At 55.0% G+C, this 19,866-nt stretch overlaps 1 protein-coding gene across 1 annotated transcript in view; it reads left to right on the plus strand.

Moving 5' to 3' along the window:
* The first annotated feature begins 752 nt into the window (after window positions 1-752).
* Window positions 753-19,866, plus strand: part of PRMT8 (protein arginine methyltransferase 8) — a 79,723-nt gene continuing 60,609 nt past the window's right edge. The window contains exon 1 of the mRNA XM_029205361.1: window positions 753-1,266. Coding sequence (XP_029061194.1) covers window positions 1,192-1,266 — 75 coding nt within the window. The 5' untranslated portion in view covers window positions 753-1,191. The remainder of the gene's footprint in view (window positions 1,267-19,866) is intronic.

Below are 19,866 nucleotides of genomic sequence, written 5' to 3' on the forward strand. Positions count from 1 at the left end.
CCCATAGAAGGGACTTCAGAATCTGGTGATGCTGGGGGAGGGGTGAGGAGGGAGAAGAGAGATGTGTGGGCAGGGGGCTGCCAGGGGAGACCGGGGCAGGGGGAGCGCGGCGGAAGGCTCACCCATCTGACTTTCTCCCACCCTCTTTCCCAGGCCACCTCTGGCTGAACCTTGGTCCCACCCTCTCGGCCTGGGCGAGGCTTGGAGCCCCAGGTCCTTGGAGAGGGAGAGTGGGAGAAAAAAGGGGTCATGATGCTACACGTAGCCCTAGAGTTGAAAGAGTTAAGGACCCTCCCTCATCCAGGCATCCACCCCGTGGCTCCCCAAACCCCAAACGCGGAGGAAGGATGCATGAATTGGCAGCGGAGCGGGAGAGCTGGGGTGGGGGGGCGCTGGGATGGGAGCGAGGTGACCGTGGCCCAGCCTTGCCCAGGGCCCGTCCTCGGTGGGAAGACGCACACCGGGTCCGAGGACCTGCCGGAGCCCAGCCCCGGCGCCTGCCTTCTCTGAGCATCACGCGTGGCCCGGCTGCGTCCGCGCAGCCCTCGCCCCCCCCTCCCTGCCCCCCCCAGCAAGTTGTCCACGGCGCCCGGGAGTGGAGGCGGCCCAGAGACCCCCGGAGCCCGGGCGAGGGGGCGGCCCGGGGCGCGGAGGCCCTCTCGGTCTGCGCCCAGCAGCAGCCTCCCGCCCGGCCCAACCTCCTCCCCGCCCCCACTCACCGGCTCAGCCCCCGGGAGGGACGCGCAGGAAGCGTGTTGCTTCGCCCGCTGATCGGCAGAAGTTGAGAGGAGTTGTCGACTGCCTCGGCCGGCCGGACTTTGCGAGCAGCCGGCGAGGAGCCGCCGCCGCCGCCGCCGCCGCCTCCGCGGAGCCTTCGGGGCTCCCTCCCTCCTGCCTGGCCCGCAGCGCGGGTGGAGAGAGGCGGAGAGGGGGTCGCGGGCGCCACAGGAACTCGAAACTGTGTGAAGGAATCCGAAGCCGATGAGAAGGGAGGAAAATAAAACAAAGTGGAGACTGCAGGAAAGACTCCACCGTGGTTGATGGTACCGGCTGATGCTCCAGCAGAGGGACTGGGTTGGGCTTTTTTTTTTTTTTTTTTCCTCCCATTTTCTCTTTCTCTCTCTGTTTTAAAGCTACACCAGCTCTCTCTTTCGGCACTATCTCCGTATCACCAAACCCTTGCTGGCTCTTATGGGCATGAAACACTCCTCCCGCTGCCTGCTCCTAAGGAGGAAAATGGCGGAGAACACGGCCGAGAACACCGAGGTAAGGAGGCGAGAGGCCGGGCTCGGAGACCCCGCAGCCCGCCGGGACCCCCGCGCCGCGCGCCGCCGCCGCCGCCGCCGCCGCAGCCGCCTCTCCGCACCTGGTGCCAAACTTTCCCAGCTCCATCCCGCTTGCTTCTGCCGGCCGTGTGCGCGTGTGTGCGTGTGTGTGTGTGTGTGTGTGTGCTGGGTGCGGGAAAGACAGTGCCTGTCTCAGGCCCCCTCCCTCTTGAAAATGCAAAAGAGTCGCTCTCACCCCAGCTCCCTCTCCTGCCCCCCGCTGCTCGCTTTCCACCCTCCCCCACCCCACGTCCCAAACGCTGGGCGGCCGAACTCCCCTGCCCTCCCCTCTGGGCTCCGTTAGGGCTCCAGGGTGCCGGTTTCAGCCGGATCGGGATGGGTGATCCGGGGGCCACGTCTGCTCCCTGCGGCGCCTTGACCGTCTCCGGCCGGCCGCTCCCTCGGCGTTACCCTTCAAGCTCGAGCTCTCGGTCCCCGCAGCACCGCGGAGAGCTCCGGGCCGCGGGGATGGGGGTCGGGGAGGGGGGCCCCGTGCGCCGTGCCGGGATGGCACTTGGGCACCACCAACAGACCCTCGCGCCCAGATCCGGGCCGGGGAGAGGTCTGCCCTCCAGCACCTACGAGCCGCCTCTGGGACGCTAACCCCGGGGAGGAAGCTCGGGCCGCGGCCACCTTCAGGACCAGGGACAGCGCCCGCTCCTGCCGCAGCCGAGCCCACGCGGGCCGTGGGGCCTGCGCGCCGCGCTGCATCGAGAAATGGGTCCGCAGCCGCTCGTCCCGCAGCAGTTCCCAGGAGGTCGCTCTAGCTCCGCAAATTGCGTTCTCGTCCCCCGCCTCCGGCAGCCCAGCGGCTGCCCTTTCTGTACTCTGGAGTTGGCTCGGAGCCGCAAAGACTGGAGGCTGCGTTCCTTGGCCTCGCTCTGACCCTGCTGTCATTACAACTGGGTTAGCCCTTAGGCTCTGGGCACCTGTAGTCACGAAGGGGATCCGCGTGGGCAGCCCCCTTACCTTCGTGGAGGAACGGTGCGCCGAGGTGGGGGCGGAGTGGGGTATGTGTGTGAAGATCATCCCTTACTCGGTGGCAGGAAAAAGGCAGAGAGCAAATTCCCGGGCTCTATTAATAGCCGGGTGTCTGGTGGGGCTGCCGTGCACTTCACATATGGTTACCCATATGCAGCGTGGGGCGGGATGGAGGTGTGGCACGGGGATTGTCCCTCTGTCTTGCTGGGTTGCAGAAAGGGGCAGAGACCCTTCCCGATCTTCTCCCCTCGAGGTCTGAACTGCAGCTACCACCTAACCCCACCGCGTAGGCAGCAAAGCTTTTAAAATCCCCGTTCTCTGAGAAACTAGAAGCAGCATGCATCTGGCAACTGTCGATTTCGAAACAAACACGCTCTGGGGGAGAACAGTGGGGTGTTCGGGAGCTAATGCCGTCGCCTTGAGTTAGGGCAAAGCATGCGCGCCTGCGGTCCCCTCGCCACTTCCTCTTCGCCCCCCCACACCCGCCCCCAGGCAAGCAGACACTCAGAATGATGTGTAGTGCAAGGCAGAGAGCTAGCCTTACCAAACCCCTCGCCCTCCTCCCTCCCATCGCCCACCTGCAGAATGGGTTTCTAAAACTAGCTCAGAGTCCAGGCTGCACTTCTGTAATCTGTTGGACCAGCGGGCACGTAGCAGTCCCTGCAGCCGTGTGGCTGGAGCGCTAGAAGCAAGAAACAGCTTCTCTCTACCCATCCCCCTACCGCTCGGCTTCTTAAAAAAAAAAAAGTTTTCGCAGTTCTCTAGCCCCCCGGCCCTCCGGTTGTTGCGCCGTGTCTGGGTGCAGACCCCGGCCAGGTTCCGCACTGTGCACGGCGATGTGAGCTTCCCCACCTCGGCCCGGGTTCAGGGAGTCCGGAGCAGGCAGAACGAACGACGCGCGCCAGGCTATTTTTACATGCTTCCCCCGCAGCTCCGCACTCCCCCTTCTCGGCGGTTGCACATGCCAGCTCTGCTCAAGGCATCAATGAAAACAGCAGTATAGGCGGCCGAGCTCCTGCGAGCACAAAAAGAAAAAACAAAAAAAACCCATGTCGAACGCCTGGCACAAAGTGGGAGGGGCAGATCCAGCTGGGGCTCCGGGAAGGGGAGTGAGTCTGGGGTTCAGTTCTTCACAGCTTCCCCTGAGAAGGGGAAGAATTCAGACTTGGTCAAACGTGGCCAATGGATGCATCCAGGCAGCGTGACAATCACTTGGTTTTCTTCCAGGAACTGGCTGTTTTTGGAATGAGCCAGGACTAGAGCAGTACTTCCAAAAGTGGGGTGTTGTGGGTCTGCCTGCATTTATGGTGAGAGAGAGGGAGGCAAGGATGCCTCTGTGGGGTGTGTGTGTGTGTGTGTGTGTGTGTGTGTGTGTGTGTGTTGTGTCTATGGTGGTAGCGCTCCTTGTTTTTAATTCAACACATCTTTATCAAACACTGACTCTGTGCCAGGAATGATTAGCCTCTCGAGATCCAAAGATGAAGACACCAGGCCCCTGCCCTCAAGGAACTCACAGTCTGGTGGACAGTAGTGCCAGATGATCCAGATAGTTCAGTAGCACCTTTTCCTGCCTTTCCTTGGTGTGGTTTACAAGCACTTTATCTCATTTCATCCTCACCGTAATCCTGTGAGATAAGCAAAGATTAGTTTTCATTTCTTAGCCCCATTTTACAGGTGAGGATGCTGAGGCTGAGAGGTTCAGCAAATTCTGAAAGTTACCTGGTCAGCTAGGACAGACAGCCTTGGAGCACAGACTGCCCCTGCTTCTGATTCACTGCCCTTTGCCCTACGTTGCTACTTCTATTCTTTTATTATTATTATTATTATTTTGGCCGCACTGTGCAGCATGCGGTATCTTAGTTCCCCGACCAGGGATCGAACCCCTGCCCCCTGCAGTGGACGCAATGATTCTTACTCACTGGACCGCCAGGGAGGTCCCTACGTGACTTCTAAAAAGATGCCACGTTTGGATGGGAGCAGGAGAGAGGGATAGGGAGAGAGGATGTTTGGGAAGGGAGAGATGTGGTGTTGGGACAGGCAAGGGTGACAGGGAGAAGGTGACCTCTCACAAGGTTTTTAGGGAGAGATATTCTAATCCTTAGGCAGGCAGGAGAGAGTGGGGAACAAAAAAACCTGCTTGTGAGCAGAGCCTCCCTTGACCAGTGAAGTTTGGAGCTGGGGCGGGGGCAGGGTGGGCATGGTGAGCTCCGTTTCTGCTTTTTCTGGCTCTGTCCCTCAGATGCGCTTCTCCTCCTCAGCCGAGGGCATCATCCCCTGCTCCGTATGTGTCATTAGAAACCTTCTACTGTCTGGTCTCCTTCCCAGCCGGCTGTCCGTGCAGAGGCCATCACCCTCACTAAGGCAACAGCCTCTCTCCTGTTGTCCTCTCCTCTAATCCAGCCCTCGATGGGCTTTCAGAAGTACAAATCTGCTCACGATCAGACATTGCTTTCAAAACTTACCATGTCGCCCTGTTGCCTTTAGGACACAGGATAAAGCCCATTTCCTTAGCCCTTCAGTACCTGCCCCATGCAGTTCTCTGCAAACACTGACTTCATGCCTGAATGCCTTTGTGCTTCCTGGTTCCTCTACCTGGGCTACTCTACCCACCCCCCTTCTCTCTCGAAACAAAAGATCTTCCTCAACCAGCAAGACCCAGTTCAAAGGTCTCTTCCTCTCAGCAGCCTTCCCAGATCGACCATTTATCCTCCACTCCACGGAGAGTGAGTTTTCCTTCTCCTTCCTTCTGTGTTCCTAACACCTGTCTCTCACTTTTCCTATTACAGGATAATTGGCTTTTTTTTTAAAAAAACATCTTTATTGCAGTACAGTCGCTTTACAGTGGTGTGTTAGTTTCTGCTTTATAACAAGTTGAATCAGCTATACGTATACATATATCCCCGCATCTCCTCCCTGTTGCGTCTCCCTCCCACCCTCCCTATCCCACCGCTCTAGGTGGTCACAAAGCACCGAGCTGATCTCCCATTGGCTTTTTACATGTCTGTTTCTTCAGTTGGATAATGAACTATTTTGGGGGGGAGGGTGTCTACCCTGTTCGTAACACTGTACCTGACACAGTAAATTTAAAATGCTCACAAATGTTGACTGATTCCTGGGATTATGAACAAGCTCGTGAGGCTTCTGGGTGTTAATCGCTCACGGCTTTCTGAAAATTGGGCTTCCCACCTCCCACTCCTGTGCTTAGGTTATTGTGGACCCTGAAAACTCAAAAAATGAGTGGAGTTTCTGGGAATCGAGGTGCTGCAAAGCTCGAAGCATGGGTGCACTTTGGTTGCCTGTGTACCTGTTTAATAGTCCATTATTACTGACTCTTCCCCTGGGGTGTTTGTCTGAAGAGCAGATAAATGGATGAATCACAATGCCCAATTATGAACCCTGGGGGATGATGGACCCTTCTGAGCCTCTGCTTGCTTTACTGGTTCTCGGTGAAAGCCTGATGCATTATTACGGTGCGACTCCCTGATTGGGGTTTTCGCACCTCAGAGGAGAAGCCCCCGGGGTGAGAAAATAGTTTTAGCACAGGAGTCATTTTGGAGACTGGTTTTGGAATGTGCTATTGACTTACTGGCCTGGGGAGAGAGAATAATTATGGGCTGGGAAAATTCCTACAATAGGACAGTGGGGTTAGGGTACCAATGGGTGCTGCCCTGTGAGTTATGGGGAGAAATGGGCTGAATTCCGACGTCGCTCATGGTTCCCTCTTCTCAGGGTTTTTGGCTCAAGAGTGTGGTCCTATAGCACAAAGGGAGGGGAGGAGAAGAAAAAGGGCAAGAGGAGGCTGGACCCAGGCCCACTTCTCTGGGGTCTGCATCGTGTCTCTTTCCGACGCGCGTGGGGCTCTGGAGCCAGACTGCCTGGCTTTACACTGAACTCAGTGGACGTGTTGTTATGATGAACAAGTCCCCGAACCCCTCTGGACCTTGTACGACTGTTGCGATGATTGAATGAATTAATTCGTGCAAAGGGTTTAGAGCATGGTGAGCTCCCGAGGCCTGCAGGATCGTCAACCTGTCAGCTTTTAGGAGTCGCGCCAGAAAAGCACCAGCTGGATGGACTCTCCTACTTCCTTATTTCTCCAGCTGAAATGATCGCCAAACCACAGTCTACATCCCTCAGCAAACACGGATTTCAGCCCTGAACTGAGCTCAGGAGAATTAAGAAGATGCCCACGTGTCTTTTGCGCCCCCCGCCCCCGAGAGGTGTGGCTCTGCAGAGAGTCCCCCACCGGCTTCTGGCTGTCAAAGAGGGTGAAACCACACTCCCGTCTCTGACTCGGGAGTGGGTTTCATTTCCTCCTCGGTGCTAACTGAAATGCGAAGTGATTATCACATTCCAGCACGGAACGTGCAAAAATCTGTAAAAACAGCATTTACACCTTGGAGTCTACGGTGCCAGCAGGAAAAAAATGAGCAGTGTGGCGAGATGTGAGCTGCCAAGGTAGCTGGAGGTGGGGTCGTGTTGTGTGACAGGCAGGCGTGTTGTCCCATTGTGCACCGACTTGGCGAGAGGAGGGGAAGCGCGGGCGGGAAGGGGCCTCCCGAAGGTCGCTCTGTCCGCGCTTCCAGCCCTGAGCCCACTTCTTGCTCGCACGACGCAGTTGGCCCCTTGGTTGCTTGTTACAAAGCTTCACAGGAGGCAACTTCCCCAAACCCCTTGTGCATCTCAAGAGTCAGGAAGTCAGTTCTTCCTTAGGTCTGAGCTCCATCTCTTCCGGTGCAATTGGAGTCACCTTGGTTTATGTTATTCTAAAAGGAGATTAAAAACCGTCTGGTTGCCTTTGCATTTGGGGCTGCAGGAGGGGTGTCTCACCCTCTTTACCAGCCTCTGTTCGGAGCGTTTCCAACCCCTTCCTCTGAAATTCTGGATTAGCCAGGAGAGGCGTGTTTGAGAAGACATGCCCCTCCGGTGGTACCCGGCCCGCGGGATACTTCACACCTCAAATGGCTTTTCTCCTTCACTTGTTATTAGAAGTCCCCCAGGTATCACAGCTTTCTCCAGATTTGTAATGGGTGACCCATAAGCAAAGATCTCTTTTTAAAGTGTAATTTTATAAAGTCATAGAATCTTAGAGCCGGATGGGAACTTCAGATCATTCAAATTAAGAGACGGGAAAACATTGCCAACGTCAGAGCGCTTCGGTGTTGGCGTCGGGTCCATGTTTCCTCTTAGGTCAATGCCGTTTCTACCCCCTTTAGCACCGACTTGACTGTTTTTACATTTGGTGCTAATTTTCTGGTATATCCTGATATGTAATATCGAAAACCAGTGTTTCCCTACGTAAGATCTAAGAATTGTGCATAGCAAGATCTCTGTCCTTTCCGTACGACACGTAAAATGCTTCGGCATATATCATCTCGTTGAATGGGTGCCGTCGTACGTTACATACATAGACGCATATGTTACATCCTGTACACCATACATAACACGTCAAGTTACATATTATTCCCATTGTACAGATGAAGAAACCAAAGCACGGAAAGTTAGTGTTACTTGCCCGAGATCCCACAGCTAGTAAATGATGGAACTCAAACTCTGGTTTTCTAGCCACTGAGACCTCTGCTTTTTCCAGTCCACCGGGCTGTGAAGACAGCAGAAGGAACAGAGTAGACACTTAAAATACAAAGGGAAAGAATGGAGAAGTTAACAGGAGAAACAAAGAATGGTGGATTGGGAAGAAACCGAGGAAAAGATACCAGCCCCGGCTTTCTCCTCCTGCTTTCAGTTCTCACTGCTATGCCCCATGGGTGGCGGGGACCCAGTATAACTTGTGGCCAGGACAGTCCTCGTTCCTCCCGGATGTCCCTGGGTCTGGGAGTCCCAGCTGGTGGGCCAGGCAAAACTCTTGACTAACAAAGTATACCTTTCTGGAAGCTGGACCGAGGCCACCATGTTAAACCTGAACTCTCATCCAGCTTCTTGCATGGGATGAAATGAATAGCAGAGACTTCAGGACAGGAGCTTGGTTTTCTAAATTTATCTTTGTAGTTTTATTTCATTGTCTAGGGCTCATGCAACAAAGTGCCACAAACTGGGGGCTTAAATAACTGAAATTTATTCTCTCACAGTTCTGAAGGCCAGACGTCTGAATCCAGGCGTCAGCAGGGTGGGCTCCTGCTGGAGGTTCTTAGGGGGAAATCTGTTCCCTGACTCTTTCTCCGCTTCTGGTGCTTGTCAGCTATGCTCTGGCTGGTAGACACAGCACTGCCTCTCTGCCTCCGTCTTCACGTGGCCTTTTCTCCTACGTGTGTCTGTATCTCTTCTTCTTCTAAGGACACTAGTCGTATGGAATCAGTGCCCACCCTGTCCAGTATGGCCTCATCTTAATCCGATTACATCAGCGAGGTTCTTGTTTACAAATGAGGTCAAATTCACAGGTAACAGGGGTTAGGGCTTCAGTACATCTTTTGGGGGGACTTGATTCAACTCATAACGTCATCTAACATGGTGCCCACACGTAGTAGGTCTGAGTAGAGAGTGGCTGGCAGATGGCAATGAATCTGTAGAGAGGGCTCGGAATAGTTGCAGAGTCAGTGAAGGTCGTCTCTCTCCTTTAAGTCTGTCTCCCGCTGCTTGCCCACTGTCCAACTTGCCCACTGTTGCCACAGAACCTTGGTCAGGCCCCCTTTTCCTTGAGTTGCAGCAAAATTATAACAAGAGCTGCCATTTTCACGTCCCTATTTTGTGTTGGGCGTGTGTTCAGTGCCTCGTATGCGTTGCCTTGTTTAATTTACGCAACATTACAAAGCAACTCTTCTTATTCGCATTTTGTAGTTGAAGAAATGGAAACTCACAGTGGTTGGTTGTCTTGACGAAGATTACAGGACCAGTAAGTAGTCCTATACTACAGTCCTGCTGCTGACTGGGGCCTCTTCCCCCTCTTTTATTCACATCCCCAGTGGGAAGCGTGTCCTCACTTTTGCCCACACCAGGTCCCACCCACTGAGAGCCTTTTGGGGACTGGAAGGAACTGGTAGACGTCCGTCCGTGTGTGGGAGAGGGTGGAGGCTGGCTGGAGCCTCTGCCAGCCTGTACCCGGCTCCACATGTTCAATCCCCTCGTCCTCCCAGGCGATTTGCTTTCTGTCGTTGCCAGAGAATTATCGTAGTGGTAGCATTGTGAGCCCGTTCCTAGCTTCCGTGAAGGGCTCTTCTGGAGGACAGGAGCGGTAAGGACTTTCTCGGCACCTTCCAAACAGTTAAGCCACGTGGGTTGCTGGCTTCTGGGCCTGAAGCAGTTTTGTGCAGAGGTTTGGGGTGCAGGACCTGGGGCTCGTGCCTGGGTGCAGACCTCAGCCGGGCTGGGTCCTGGCGTGCACACATTACACCGTCATCTGTGCCCGGTTTCATCGTCTGTGTCGTGGTGGTAGCACCTTATCCCGCGGAGCTATTATGAGGGTTAACTGAGTGACTTCGTGTGAAGCTCACGTAGGTACACGGCAGGTAGTCAAGATGAGCTGTGATTTATCATCCGGGCTTATCCGGTGGTGTCTCAAAGGGGCGGGGGGCGCACAGGTGAATAAAGGGCCTCCACTGGTGACGTGATGGACTCACTGATCCAAACATTCTCAGGAGGGACAGGGTTCTCCATGCCTCGCGGGCTGGCCTGCCCCACTCCACACGCACACTCAGTGTTGGGGTCCAGGGCTCCGGTGTTCGCAATGTCCACAGCAGGAAAACAAAACCTCACGGAGCGCCTAGGGATGGAGAGAAGTAGGGGGGTGTAGATGGGCACCCACTTCAGACCTCTTGGCCTTCTCCGGGTGCCCCCAAGCCCTGCTGCTGGGACAAGAGCCACTCCTACTGCTCCATAACTGGATTGATGTTCCCCATGTTCTCACGGCGGGAGAACAAGGCCTGGCGGGAGGGGAGGAGGACAGAGGCATCACCCAGGCAGGCGCCGCAAATGGGGTGTTAATTACCGAGTTAAACACCCTGTCCTCTTGGCCATGAATCCAGTAAAGGACATTCACGGTGGGTGAGGCCCAACCAGAGGGTGGTACAGCTGAGACCAAACCACTATAAAGGGAACTGCGATGAGCAAATCCCTCCTTCAGGTCCCCACCTGTAGCTCTATGGTGAAGGATCGTCTCTTGTTAGCTGAAGGGAAGGAAAGGGGTGGCCTTTAACAGCTGGGGCTGCCAGAAAATGAGAGGCTGCAATTCCCCCAGGCGCATTACATCCAAGGGCTTCATCTCGCCCTGATAGGCAGTTATGACAGCACTTCTCTAAGGAGACGCAATCAGAGAATCCCACAAAAGTGACTGCAGCCCATCACAAGGGTAAATGGGATCCTAATTAAGGGATGTTCGCTATTAACGTGCATCAGTGCAATTCTGCCTTCAGGCACCTGGCAGGGAAGTGATGAATATTTATTGAATGAATAAAGGAAATAAACTCGCACATCACACGTACACCAGCCAACTTCCTTTTGTTACGGAGTCTGTCTACTCCCAGCTCTCCAGAGTGAAAGCTGCGGTTCCCAGGGTACCGTCGGGGAGGGTTTTGGAGGCAGACGTGAGTTTGAGTCTCATCCTCATGCCTCTGGGATTAACACCCATTTTTATAATCCATGAAGGTTAAATACAATCACAGGAGAAGACAGAAAAAAGAAACTCGACGCATGTTCTCACCTTTTTCCTCCTGTTGTAACTTTGCGTTTATTTGCTTAGCTTTTGTTTTGCTTTTGGGGGAAACTTCGCAGTGCAAAGTGGGAAGAGTCCTTGCGGATTTCAGCACGGGTGGATGTAAACGACCTCGTCCAGGCTGCGGGGCGGCGGGTGTGTTTACGCGTGGGGGTGTGGGCACGCACGTGAGTCTGCGGGGCCGTCGCGCAGAAGCACGTGCTCGTGCGCTTATGTACTTGTCACGCGTGGTTTGCAGTTCAGAGCAGGTAACGCACAATGAGGTGCACATTTAACCACTAGCCTGGAGCTCTGGGGTTGACCCAGGGACTGATGACTCAACGTGGTGGGGTGGTTGTATGGGGGGCACATGGGGGCGGGGGGGCGGGGAGTGAGGCCCTGGGTGGGAATCTTGTAGAGCGGATCTGAGGGTCAGGGTCAGGAAGGTTAGCAGCCCTGGCTTTGCAGCAGATGTGCGACCTCGGGTGCTGTTTTCCTCAGGTGGGGGCTGGGTGGCCACCCTCTCTGGCGCGACACGCTCTCCCCAGGCCACCTCACGCCTCCTCCCTGATGTGCTGAGGGTTCCCAGCCGAAGCCCAAATCCGGCCCTCGAGCTTGGGCTGTATGTCTGGCTGCCCGCAGGACGCCTCCGCTCAGGTGCCACACAGGGACCTCAGACTCCTCAGGGCCCCTCCTGGTGTCACCGCTTCCCACCCCTCTGCCCCCTCCTGCTGGTCGTCATCTTGCCGAGTGTGAAGTTGCCCAAGGCACAGGCCCCATCTCCTCTGTCCTGTCTCCATGGCTATATCCTGGTGATTTTGCACCTCATCGGCTTGTCCTCTGCCCTGAGTTTGTCCTCCTCTTTTGGGTCCCACTTTGGCCGTCCTGGGCATGCCCTCCTTCTCTTGCCTGGATCTCTGCATCACCTCCTGGATGCCCCCCACACAGCCGTGCCTGGCTCTGGTCTGTCCTCACAGCAGCACGAACATGCCTTCTGAAGTGGCGACCTGACTGCTTCTCCCATCCTCAGACGCGTTCAGTGGCTTTTCCGTTATCATCGGAGAAGGACCCACCTCCTTGCCGTGGCTTAGCTGGCTCCGCAAGCTCATGCCCCTGAATGCTGTTCTCTGAAGTCCTTCCCTTCTGCTCCAGCTACACTCATCTCCTTCCCTCCCCTCATCACCTCCTACTCTTCCGTCAGGTCTCAGCTTAGATGTCACCTCTTCCAGGAAGCCTTCCCTGGCTCCACCCCCTTATCTAAGTCAGACTTAGCTCTCCCGCCGTGTGATCCTACAGTACCTGTGCATCCTCTGTCACAGTGTGTATCGCTTTTTACTCGCTGGCTGACTTCCTTGTCTGCAAGTCCACCGTAAACTCTGTGAGGGAAGGGGCTCCATCCGTGCTGTTCACCATCGGATCCCAGCACCTAGCACAGCGCCTGGTACCTGTTAGAGGTTACAGACCTTTTGTTCTACGAGTGATCATTGTGACATATACCTTTCCTGCACTGAAAATGTTCTGTGGATGCTGGCGTTTAAATCATTATCTATGGCTCCCTTCCTTCTACGCTGGTTGGGACCGTCAGTCACCCAGCGTCCCCTAAAAAGGAAGTCTCTGAGGTCACAGCCGTCATCTGCCAACCCAAAGCAAGGCTGCAGGTAAGCCGCCCCAGACAGATGTTCACCGCTGTGCGACAAGGGCAGGACTGCAGAGAGAATGGTGACACTCAGTGCAAACTGGGTAAGAGGAGATTTTTCAGACAAACAAGGGCATACGTTTCGTACCCTCCTGAACAAGGCAAGCCTTAAGTCTCAGAAAGGGCGGAAGGGGGCGGTCAGGGCTCTGCCTGGGCCGTGGGGGGAATTCCCTGCACTTCTGCGGTGGGAAGAGGGGGCAGAGAGACCGTGGAGGTAGCCCTGCGGAACCTTACTCGAAGCAGGGCAGCCTCGGGGTTTGTATCAGACAATGTATTTCCTTGCCACTAGGCCTGATGCTCCATCATTGGCTGATGTGAGCAGGGGCCGTGGTGGGGTGGGGGAGGCAGATATGTCCAGACACGGGGTCTGAACAGCCCTGAGGCTCTGGCTCCTAGCTGCAGGCTCTCGGGGGCCCCAGCCTCCTGCTCTGGGGCCGGCGCTCTGCGGGAGGATGCGACTGTCTTAGGCCGGCGCTGTCACTCACTCTTCTATTTATAAAGTTAAAAATAAGATGCTCCATATTCCAGGAGGGAAAGAAAAGCAAACCAGCGGCTTGGGCTGCCGGTACAGCAGGGCCCTGGGCTTCTGTCCACACGGCCAGCTCTGGTGGCTTTTCCTGGAGGCGTCACTGAAGCTCGGCCAAGCCTGTGCCCACCTCCCTTTCTTCTTCCAGCTCTGCTTCAGCATCAGAGACCAGAGCTCTCAGCCCCACCCCCGCCCCTGGAGGGTACTGCACACGCCCTAGTCGAGGCAGCCAGGTTCCATCCTGAGCACCAAGGGGGCTCAGCCTCGGCCTCCCTGGATTATTCACTCTGGTTCCTCGGGCCCTCGGTGGATACCAGGTAGCCTGGGAAGAGCCGAGAAGCTTGAGGCAGAACCCGCGGCCCTGACTCTGTTGCCATCTGCCCTCTGACTCTCAGTCACCCGTGTGAGAAATGCCTGAGTTGGTCCTTGTCTATCCCACCTGATAGGGCGGCCCTGAACTAGATGGAGGCCAGGGCATGAGGACCTTTGGAAAGCGGGGAGGCTTTGTGCAAGCCTTAAACTTCGCTGTGACTCCCCTGCTGCTTCAGGTGCCTTCCAGGCCAACTTTGTGCCTGTTTCCCCTTATCGAGCTGCCAGAGGGGATGGAGACAGCTCATCACCATCCTCCACATGGCTTCCCCTTCCAGACTTGCCCACGTGCGCTAAACTTGTGCTGTTGAGCACGCGAGACGCTTTCCCCTCGAGGTGGCAAATGGTGTAGAAAGTGGAGGTTTGGGGACAAGCAAAGAGGTGCCGCCCGTCTGGGTTTGGCGGGGAGCTGACCTCTTCCAGGGTCCTGACTTGAACAGGGCGGAAGGGGAGGAGGCCGGCAGGAGAACGAACCTCCCTCCGGAAACCTCTGCCTGCGCTTCTGCTCTCCGCCTGCTGGCTCGGGCTCTACCCTTCCCCAGGCTGGGCCCTCTGCGCTGCTGAGAGCGATGGCTCTTTCCTTTTCGGGCAGGAGAGACGTGCAGGGCTCGCGGTTCAGCTGGTGGGGCAGGCAGCCTCAGCTTCTTGGCCCCGGGCTCTGGGGACCTACATCTTGGAGAGGCTCCCGTCTTGGGCAGTGGTTCCTTTAACCCCCGCATGACCAGACACTTGATGTGCCATGGGTCTCGCCTGTTCCGAAAGCGTACGGGGTAGAGGGAACGAAAGGGAAGGTTTGAGTTTCAAATCTGTCAGTGCCATACTTCTTTGTCTTCCGCAGTGTGCGCTGCTGGACCATTATTTCTAAAGTACTGGGACCTGGCATGTCTCCCAGGATCCAGGCCGAGCCAGGATGTTGTATTCCTTTGGTACCATGGCTGGTGCCAGCAGCCGAGCGCTATGCCAGGGGCCCAGAGGAGGGGTGATGCGACGGCCATCCCTGCAGTCACCGTCCTCTGACATCTTCTCGCCCCAGGCCTTGGAGGCCCCCTTGTTAACTGACTGCAACGGTCTCTAATCTCACCTGGTCAATCGACGGCATGCGACGCGACGTTTTTCCCGATTCCCTCTCCTCTTCGGGGTCGTGCGTCCTCCCTCCTCCCATCTCTCCCGCACCTGTGGCTATTCTCTCTCCAGCCCTCCCGTGGATCCTTCTTCCTTCCCGCTGGTAGTGACGCTGACCCCGGCTTCCCGTCCCTGGATGACCTCATCCTCCTGCCCGTCTTGTGACGTCCAGACCTGCACTCCTGGGTGGGTTTCTCTTCCTCAGTGTGTGGCAAGCACTTCAAGTCCACCACGACCCAAACCGAGCTCCCTACCTTTCCTCCGAGCTTGTGCATCTGTTCCTGCCCCGGGTTCCTGCCTCCTTGAAGGGCACTGGTCAGCAGTCATACCAGGGGCCTCCCCAGAGAATTTGCAAGAGAATCCTGCCAAATCTACCTTCTTCCCATCCTTTACTTGCATCTCCTTCTCCTTATCCCGCTGCCTCCAGTCAGACCCTCATCATCCTTTGTCTGGATCACTGCAGCCACCGCCCCGCTTCTGTCCCTGCCCTTTGCCAGGCCGTCCTCTTCACGACAGCGTGACGCCTGCACTCCAGGTGGCCTCAGTGGATGCTGGCTGAGTGAGTGCATGAGTTATGGGTAGAGACGCTTTGCTCAGAGGAGCAAAGGCGGGTGTTTGTTCTGCAGCCGCTGGACGTTGTGAGTTAACACCAGGGTCACCGTTCTCCTTCTCTTCTGGCCCTGGTGGAGATGCTTGGGTGTTAAAGAACTTCAGGTTTGAGCTCATGGGGTTCAGGAGACCTGGGTGATAGTCCACACTCTGCAGCTTGCTTACTAGGGGGGCGTGTCTTTTCTGAGCTGGCTTTGACCCTGAGAGCACAGCAGAAAACAAAATCAGGGAGTTTGAGGTTTACCAAGGAGCCTTATCCTTTAGGAGGAAGAAGGACAAAGGTTATGACAGGGAGTGAACCTGGACAGGTGGCTGAACCCGTAAGGAGAGGTGCTCTGGTCGTTCCTTATGGGAAACGTCGTTCAATCCGCCCGGCATCACCCCACCCTCCCAGAAAGTGCTAATGGGAGGCTTCCAGGCTGTCCTTCTTCCCCTTGCCATTGTGACAAAATGGGCTGGGTCTTGGGGGTTCCAGAAGCCTCTCTGCAGAGCTCTGATTCCTAACCCGAATAGGGCAAGTGCCTGTTGAGCAGATAACTCTTATTTAAGTTTCCGTATGTTTCGGGGTGAGTGGGGATTTCGTATTCAGGTTGAGGGGCTGGCTGAGTGACCCCCAGGGAGCCCCTTGGACCCTTTGGGCTGGTTGATCACATCTTACCTGAAGCCAGGGGACAGGACCAGTGAGTCACTGAGACACCCTTCAGGTTTCCAGCGCTAACTCTGCTCTTCCTGTCGCAGTGTTCAGTGCATGAATCGTGCCCGTGACAGGGTGCATACCATCTTCTCTCTTCAAGGTAATCTCCCTGTCACAGTGTCTACACCTCACTGTGCCTGGACCTTTTCGGAAAGCCGGCCACTTGCCTCTTACACGTCACTTTCCCGTCAGTGTCAGGGAAGTGTGTGGTACCCAGCATGTGAGTAAAGAGAACACCGCAGGTCACCAGTGGGAAATGTTTCACAGCGATGGTTTTAATTCAGTCCGTTGCCTCGGCAGAACATTCCCTACAGTGTATTATTTTGCAGTACTTTATCCCGTCCAATTTTAGATAATGAATAATCACAGTCATATCTATGACTGTGGCTAGATACGGCTCTAGTGATTTCATCCAAGGAGCCTAGTGTGACTTAACACATCTGGGAATCCTTTTCTAGGCCCCAAATCCTGAAGGCTAAGGAGGAGCTGGGAAGAGAAACAGGCAGGACTAATAGTGACTGTCCTTTGGAGAGGGAGGCTCCGAGGAGAGGTCCGCTGTCAAGGCCAGAGAGTTGATTTCAGGGCCAAAGCCGGGCTCTGAGCCCTGACTGTTCCATGTGTCAGGTTGCTGTGTCTATTTTCCAGTCTCGGCTAAATCCATCCTCTCTCTTCTGCTTCCTGCAAGGTGGTCTCTTGTTCCCCACAGAAAGCCAAAGAGCTCAGTCTCCTTCGAGGTAGGTGCCTGGATGGCTCAGTGCCAGAGCCCTGGCCGGGGCTCGAACCAGGACCGTCCCGCTTACCTTGCTGGGAGTGCCAGGGACCAGATCCGTGTTGGGGTGTGGCTGGTATTTCTAGCCGCAGGATGTGGTTTGGAGAGGAGCTGCTCACCCAGAGCCTTGGAGCCTTTCCGAGTCCCCCAGCTCTTGGCTGGATTAGGGGGTCGCCCTGCCTCAGCGGGCAGGGTATGCATGAAACGATGTGCAAGCGTGCTGCTGTCTTACATCTGCACCTCTAACGTGCTCTCCATCCTTCTCCACCCTGCTCTCTGCCCCAGAAAGCTGAACTGCATGGACAGGCTCCCCTCCCACCCCAGCTCCCCCAGGCTGCTGGCTGGCAGGGTCCCATGGTGGGGTGTTGTGAGCTGGGGCGCCACCAACGGAGCATCAGCAGATCAGAGAAGGGAGGGGAGTGAGCTCAGAACAGTTATTCCTCCAGCTCCTTCCCTGTAGGCTCCACCGTCGACTCTTCCCCTAAACTGAGGCTTCCACATGAGCCCTCACCACCTCTGGGCTGAGAGTAACTTCTCTCTTCCTGAGCCCTGACACGTAGAGGTCACCGTGGGGTCATCTTACCAGCACCGGGGGCTTCCGCTAAGCTGCCCTTACGAACAGAAATACTTGATGGTGTTCACCCAGCACTTACTCTGCCCCAAGCATCTTCCCAAGCTCTTTCCGTGGATAATCTAATTTCATTCTTAAATAACGCTGAGGGCAGATACTAATAATGTCCCTGGCTTGCGAGAGAGGGAACTGCGACTCAGAAAGATGCAGTGAATGTCCCAGGGTCACAGAGCAAGGAAGTGGCGGACGCTGGTCCCAAACACGAGCAGCCACGTCCCAGGACCCAAGTTCCTGCTGGTTACTGGTGGGATCCCTGGAGCAGCCACGCCCGCATCATCTGGGAACTTGGGAGAAATGCAGATTCTCAGCCCCACCCCAGACTGACTGGATCCGAGGCTGGGATCCAGCCTCAGTGGAGGTGGGATGTCCACCAGGGTCTGAGGACCACTGCTCTCACTGACCCCAGCTACCTCAGCCGCCGTCCCTTTCCCCCCAGCCTTGCGTGGCTGGACTGCCTGGCTGGTTCCTCCTCTGGCCTGCTCTGGGGAGCAGGCTCCGTCAGCACCGGCCACTGCCCCGGGCTCCGGTGCTTTCTGTTTTCTGTGTTTGGTGACTGTGACCAGCCCAGGCTCTCCTCCCAGCTGGCTTCTCAGGGCTGTGCACCTATTTTTCCGGGCTCATCTTCCACGGATCTTCTCCTTTCTCTGGGCTTCAGTCCCCCAGGTGTGAGCACAATGCTGGTAAGTAACAGGAGGACATGGGCCAAACCTCCCTGCACAGATGTTTCATTTGGCCTCCTGGTTCCTGCTCCCCACAGGGGTGTCCGCACCCACCCGCTTGTGCACGCGGCCCACGTGGTCTCCACATACCTGCCTGCTTGGTCCACAGCCTCGAATCCGGTGCCGCCACTTTCCACGGACGGGAATCCAAGGCCAGAGAGGGTAAAGGTTGGTCAAGGATGCCCAGCGAGGCAGGGGCAAAGCCGGGGCTGGAGAAAGAGCTCCCAGGTCTCAACGTAGCCTTCGCTCATCGTGTGGTCCTTGCTCTGGGGCTGAGGCTCGCTGAAACTTCACCGGCTGCCCAGTCAGACGCTTGCCTCTCCAAGATCTTTTATGAACCTACATAAAGGCGGGCCCTCGCCAGTTTGTTGGAGATGGGGTCCAGGGTGGGGTGATTCACGAGAGGGACAGGTGATTGTGTTCAATGGGGAAAATGACCAGGTGCTTAAGAGCGTCCAGAGCGCCGCACGGTGGGACCTAAGTGGGATGACTTTGCCGGGAAAGTGTTTTTGTGGAGGCAGGGCTGTCACTATTGGTTTCCTGCCCGTCAGAGTCTCAGCCTCGGGGCAGCACTGCCTCTCCTGAGTCTGACTCCACCTTCCACCAGTTTCTGACTCTATGACCTTGAACCAGTGACTTGTTGTCTCTGAGCCACAGGTATGCCCTGGGAAAATGGCCTCTTGGGCTTGTCTTCATCCTCTTTCCCATCATTATAACAATGTACTTTCTTCCTCCTCTCAGGAGGGAAGGGACCTTGAGAGTGAATTTGCACTAAAGTGCTCATTTGACAAGTAAATGTTTAATGTGTTGTGTTCACCACCACTCCCAGCCAAGTCTCTTGATTCAGGAATTTTGAAAGGGATAGAAAAGATAAAATGGGAAATGCTGCATCCAGATTTCATAGGCTTTAAATCCAGGGATTGCTGATTTTTTAATGCTTTTCAAGCCACCAGAATAATCAGGTTTTGTCTGTTTTTCCTTTTGCTTCTATCAGTTTTTTTCTTCATTTTTTTCGTTGTGGTCAGATGCGCATAATATAAAACTTACTGTCGTAATCATTTTTAAGCGTACAGCTCAATGGTATGAAGTACATTCATATTTTTGTGCAACCATCACCACCATCCGTCTCCAGAACTCTTTTCGTCTTGCAAATCTGAACTTCTGTGCCCATTCAACAATAACTCCCGTTCTCCCCTCCACCCTCTGGCCACCACCATTCTACTTGTCTCTATGGATATGACTAATCTAAGTGCCTCATGTAGGGGGAGGCATACGGTATTTGTCTTTTTGTGTCTGGCTCATTTCACTTAGCATAATGTCCTCAAAGTTCATCCATGTTGTAGCATGTGTCAGAATTTCCCTCCCTTTTCAGGCTGGATAATAGTCCATTGTATGTATAGACCACATCTTGCTTGTCCGTTCTTCCATTAATAGACACTTGGGTTGCTTCCACATTTTAGCTATTATGAATAATGCTTCTATGAACATGGGTGCACAAATATCTCTTCAAGACCCTGCTTTCACTTACTTCGGGCATATACCAAGAAGTGGAATTACTGGATCATATGGTAACTCTAGTTTTAATTTTTTGAAGAAGTGCCAAACTTTTCCATGGTGAATGCACCATTTTTCATTCTCATTGCAAAAGGTTTCCAGTTTCTCCGCATCCTTGCCAACACTTATTTTCCCGTTTTTTTGTTTTCTTTAATTATTAGCCATCCTAATGGGTGTGAGGTGGTGTCTCCTTGTGGTTTCAATTTGCATTTCCCTCATGATTCGTTCTG

Source organism: Monodon monoceros, unplaced genomic scaffold (genome assembly GCF_005190385.1).
Source record: "Monodon monoceros isolate NGI ecotype Baffin Bay Population unplaced genomic scaffold, NGI_Narwhal_1 Super_Scaffold_6, whole genome shotgun sequence".
NCBI classification, from domain to species: Eukaryota; Metazoa; Chordata; class Mammalia; order Artiodactyla; family Monodontidae; genus Monodon; species Monodon monoceros.